We start from the raw sequence: 6,000 nt of genomic DNA on the forward strand, positions 1-6,000 counted from the left end.
GGATGTAGCCCCAGGGTCTGAAAAGTTAGGCTAATCATATGAGTTTTTTACTTGATTTTTTTCTTTTGACCAGGAGGATACAAGACCAGTCGTAACCAAAAGACATCTAATTGTCCACAGATCTACGTCTCCTTCAGGTTATTGCTTCAGTATTTACGCTCCTAATGAATTTATGACCAAGTTGCTTGTTGCAAGTGTCACTGAAAAGAGCATAATGTTAGTTTTATAAACTTTAGGTCAGTTAGGTAAATATATAATAAAGCATATAATAAAGCTTTAGTGAAGGGTTAACTTGTGACCTACAAGTTGCGACTATACAGGTCCGATTGGAAACCATTTTATGCTGTTCAAATTATATTAGATCATGAAAAAAATCACTCTTCACCCTGCCTGCTTGGTCTGAGTGTTGTTTAGTCTCAGCTTCTCCATCTAAAAGCTCATTTATGCTCCCCTGCATATGTAAATTGGGACATATGTTTCAAACGTTGTTATATGTCGCCTCCCTCATACTTCCATGTGTCTTTAATGTTGCCATGGTTAATTTAGTACATTCACTAGTGAGTTCACTTCTGTGTTTTGACACCGGCTGGTGGCTGTAGTTGCAGGCACATAGACACAGCCTCTTTAAATGCTCATGTCATGGCTACAGTTGCTGATGGTATTGTTCTCCTTAACTTCTGGGTTTCTTCTTCTTCTTCTTATATATATATATATATATATATATATATATATATATATATATATATATATATATATATATATATATATATATATATATATATATGTATATATATCGAAAGCAGACCAAATTACGCAGGAGACAAAACTGTCCATCCATCTGTGTTGAGCATAATAATGGGACTTAAGGGTGCTCAGACTGCTGTCTACTGCGGGTAAAACACTGACTGCTCATAAGTACTTCATAGAAAACCAGTTAAAACAACAAAGGACAAAAAAATCTATGTAAACCACTTTTCTTTATTCTATTTACTCTGATATTTACAGATTTACATGAAAAAACATGCCTTTGCAATTATGGGGCTTTCTTGCCAAAGAAAACTTTGCATTTGTAAAGTATATAGAGGAACCACGAGTAAAGCATCTAGTGTATGGCCAGCTCTATTTCTGACTCACAGCCAACCTAGAAAAACATAAATGGCATCTGAAACTGATGAAAATGTTGTTAGTTGTGCAGGTAGATGATCATAAACCAAAGGAAAAGTAGTGCAAAGTGGTGCAAACTGAATAATCAGGGGATCAACAAAGTCATTTAAAGGGATGGTAGATCTGTAAATCGATCACAAACTACAGGGAGGTCCAGCGGATCAAAGAATAAATAAATAAATGAGTAAATAAATCAGCATCTAGTCATCAAAATGACTTGAGAAAATCTCATAGCAGTCCTTGCAAGTGATTCTGAACATCCAAATGAAATCATTTTACTTGTGTGATATTTGTTAGATTTTAAAAAAGAGCAACTGTGAGAACATTTTAAGTAGTGGAGATAGGAGAAGAAGAAATAAATGACAGCATAACTTGATGTGATAGCTGGTCATGGATGGCCACTTGGTGTTCAGTCAGTTAATTATACCAGAGCAGAAGGGCTTAGACAGAAAGAAACTGAAATATACTGCAGAATTGATTCAGTAAGAATATGTAGTCTACTGCCACTCTCCCTCGCTGGCTTTCATTGGCAGGGCTCCATACATCACTGGCAATTTTCCATCTTTGCACTGGCACAAACACACTTACACACACATCTCCAGTCTCACTCTCTCATTCCCCTTCCGACTTCTTAGCATCACATCTACTACAACTGCATCTCATTCTGTGTGGTTACGCATGCTGTTTCCATTCTCACACTTCTCTCGTTCTGTCGTCTGACTCTTAATAACTCATTATGTCTGTCACTTTTCAGTCCTTCTCCATGCTCAACTTATGCCATGACAAATTGAGTGTTTGTCACATTGTGAGGAATGATGGTCACATATCGAACCTTGTCAGCAACCTGTCACAGAACCTCTGCATCACCCTGAGTAGATTCATGCCTGTAAGTGCAATCCCTACCAGCAAACTCCCCACCCTGTACTTTGTTCTCCCACAGCTTTCTACTCTGCTGTGGGCCAATGTACGGTTTGTATGTGCAAACTTGTTGAAATTATAAAAAGAAAATACATGCATAAAATAATAGAAAATAAAGAAAACTGGGTCTTTGTCTTTCTTGTTTGCAGACTCCAGGACAGTTTACTCCATATGAGAGAGCAGGCAGCGGAATTAACTGAATAAAAGACTGTTATCACTCTCCGTCACCATGTATCCATCTTCACAGCAATACACTATATGAGGGGAAAAGGCAAATGTCATTTGTCAGTGTGCAGCCATGAATCCATATGAGTGTGTGTTTATGCCATCCTGGTTACTGTCAGCTTTTCCTACTTGGAGTTGCAGCAACACATGTCTGTCTGTGGGGCTACGCTAAGGTGTGCCACCACAACGAGTGGAAGCCAGGCAGGCTGAACACAACACAATGGCAGCTTTATCCTCAGGTACCTTGCGCACCGTGTGCCAGCAATTAGTCATATCCTGCAGCAAGAGGTTAATACATGGGACCAAAAATCTTGGATTTAAAGAGGTGGGATAACTGCAGTAAGCAGGTTTTGCCTGTAGGGTTAGATTTGAAAACCCAGAAAAGGTTCAGTGTGCTGAACCAGGATTTAGGCCAGTGGAGTGGCACAGGTCACCCCTGGAGTCTGACTTGCTCACTTAAACTGAGTCAGAGAGTGACGGTTAAGTGGCCTGCTTGTATCACAGATGAATTACAGTAAAGTACAGATCCAGCTTGACCTCCTCCAAACTTGCCTCTGAGTTGCACCAAAAGGGGATGAAATCCAGTGGCTCCTGTCACAACAAACCATCCCTGCCAGTCCATTCTTAGAAGAAAGCCAAGCTTTTCTGGTGAGTCAATAAATGAATCCGTCTTTCATGGCTGTGCTGCTATGATGACCGTGACAAGACCTGTTGGGCTGGAGTGACACCAGCCCACAGCTGACAAAATGTTGGACCAACACAAGTCTTCTCATGGCAAAACTAAAAAGGTCTCTAATAATGACAGTGATATTTTAGTCAGTCATCCATGCTTATCCACTTACATCTGACAACCTGGTTGTCAACCTGGATAAGTCCTTTTAAACCTGATTCAACACATTCAGCATATAAGAAGCCTGCGGAGGATAACTTTCAACCACAGCAGCACATTAGTGAGAGTATTTTAGATGTATATGGAAGACAATGCTGAGTTCAGTTGCATGGATTAGAAATAAAATCAATTCCATGTTGAGCCTGAAATGAAGAGTGAAATAAGTAGCCTATCCATATACTGGTTATTATTATTATTATTATTATTATTATTATTATTATTATTATTATTATTATTGTATTGACCAGGTATAGAAGTACATGTTTCCTGGCACTTTTTAAATAAATACAAAACAGAGATATGAATTATAATGAATGAATTGTTTTGGCTACCTTGGTTGTCTTCGTCCATGACTGCAGCCAGTTAATTTCTAAATCTCCCAAAAATCGGTCGCAGAAACTTCCGCCGGGTCTAAAATGCAGCAAATGCACGTCTTAATTTCCAGGACGCATTTGCTACACAGGTAGTCTCAAAGACTGCAGCGTCTCCCTTTAGGAACTGTTGTGGCCATTTACACCTCACAGTGCGCGTGAGCTCCTCCAGCCCCCTGTCCGTCCGTCCGTCTGTCACGGAGCGATGTGTCTCTGTAGCGGCAGCAGATTGTCTTTTACCCACAGTGGCCGAGCGAGCTATCGTTATCTCTCCAAATACGCTTTCACTCCACAGTACAGAGAGCGGTTTACACGGCTGTGTCAAGCTGCCCAAGACGAGACAAAAACAACACCGGAAGTTCTGGCTTTTGTCATTAAAATAAAAGAAGCGAGCTAATATTTCTTAAGCAATCTCTGTTATTTTGGAACCAGTTGCCGGAAGTTAATGTCATGCATTTTGTTATTGTTGTTGTTGGCTGTAGGTGTTAATCCCTGCTCCGCTTCAGATGCTCTTGTTTCGCGTCAGCGTTCATCACTAATCAGCCTTCACGTGACTCCAAGCGCCAGCGAGCTTACGCCCAAACAAGAATACCAATAATAAAGCCAATTATTGCTTATTACTGTTTAATTACACATAATGTTAAGCTCTACAATTGTGAAATCTACATTCTGGCAATTTATTAAGATACTATTTCCTTACAACTTCAACAAGTTGCTCATCTAGAAAATCAAATAAATGGATACAGTGTAATGACCACCACCACTACTACTACTACTACTACTACTACTACTACTACTACTATTATCAATCATAATAATAAGAAGAAGAAGAATAACATAAAGTTGAAACTAAAGTGCAGCATTATTTCCTGACCCATTATGGTTTTGAGGTTGTGCTTCTTTAAATCACAGTGGATTTACTTTGTTCCTGTTGCCAACATTACAAACACTGCAGTAAACACTACTTTTCAGCCCATCACATTTATTTGAATGTTTTTCTATTGCTACAAATAAGGCATATTTGTTTATTTCTTTTGATATAACATAACAATATAAAACCAACATATTCATAATGATGTATTATAATGGAGCATTTCAAGGATTATTTCTGAGCGTCATTAATGTCCAGTGATTAGTGTTTAAATGGCCTATGTGAGGCTCATTTGAAATACAGTGTATTATCCAAAGCAGCTTAACCCAATATGATACAATGCACTCTTTAAGGTAAAATATTTCATAAAGCAGTTAATTGATGTTACTTGAAATCTATAACACGTGTCGCAGTTAAATAAATGACGTTCAGTTAAATTGATATTTGAACACCCGTACACGTTGTTCTCTCATTGTTTGTTTGATACTGATATAAATGTGTAAGTCGTACTACATGTCTTCATTTCATAATAGCAGTGTTTTTATTTAATGCTGTGGTGCTGATATGCCAAAAAGAAAGCTGAAAATTAATTTGACATTTAGAAAATTAATTACTGTAATCTTAGTTAGCTCTTCTCCTGCAACAAATATATGGACCAGTGTGTGATGTGGCTTTGCTGTCTAGTTTACTGTCCCAACTTTTAAAATGGACTAATTTCACTTTGGATTGTCAGTGCTTTTTTGAATGGCAAACACTCACACTCACACAGATATTTGGAGAGGGTTGTTTCTACTACAGCACACGTGGTTTCAATTATAGCATTCCTGCTTCCATAGAGAGGAGAGGGGGGGTGGTCTCTCTTCCTGTGTGTATTACTCCAGTGGGGAAACATGAGCAGAGGCTTTAATATATTCACTTATTTATACAAAGGTGTCACTCTGAGAGGAATGCTTCATTCTCAGTCTAAACAAAATTGCATTATCCAGCCATAACACAATCAGTTATCCCGACACTATTTCTTCAGTCAGGAGATTTGTTTGCCTAGTTTAAAGAGAATAGTCATGTGCTTCCTATACAAACATGTTTAATCACACTCACAATCAATACTGTATAATTCTAATATGAATTCTTCACATTTACTTGAAATAATTTACATTAAAAAGGCAAAAAAGGATCCTGAGAATCTCAAAAAGACTCATTCTCTGCAACCATAAAGCCCAAAGAATTACACAATCTATTGAACCCCTTCAATCCAGCAGAATCCGGTCTGGTGCAGTCTGTTGCTGAATAACAAGAGAAAAAAAGATCTGAAGACAATAAGATCCTCACATTACACCTGGACAAATGCAGAGGGAGCTGGATGGGACAGACTGAGTACAAACATCCAGTGTTTGTGTTCTGTGTGCTCTGGAATGGAGCTTTACTTGTGAAGATATAACCATATGTTTTAAAGGAAATTTAATTCCTGGAGATGTGTGCCACTTTGTGGGGTGGAAAAACTAAAGGGAAAAAATATCTTTCCACATGCTGATTTTGTAGGTTTTAGTTTGACAAGGATTGTG

At 38.3% G+C, this 6,000-nt stretch overlaps 1 protein-coding gene across 1 annotated transcript in view; it reads right to left on the reverse strand.

Annotated features, from left to right (window-relative positions):
• The window catches only part of cyth3b (cytohesin 3b), a 36,921-nt gene extending 33,163 nt beyond the window's left edge, over positions 1–3,758 (reverse strand). Inside the window, exon 1 of the mRNA XM_079252727.1 lies at positions 3,529–3,758. Within this exon, the coding sequence (XP_079108853.1) occupies positions 3,529–3,547 (19 nt within the window). The 5' untranslated portion in view covers positions 3,548–3,758. The remainder of the gene's footprint in view (positions 1–3,528) is intronic.
• Positions 3,759–6,000: the final 2,242 nt, after the last annotated feature.

This window comes from Telmatherina bonti (assembly GCF_933228915.1).
Source record: "Telmatherina bonti genome assembly, chromosome: 14".
NCBI lineage: Eukaryota > Metazoa > Chordata > Actinopteri > Atheriniformes > Telmatherinidae > Telmatherina > Telmatherina bonti.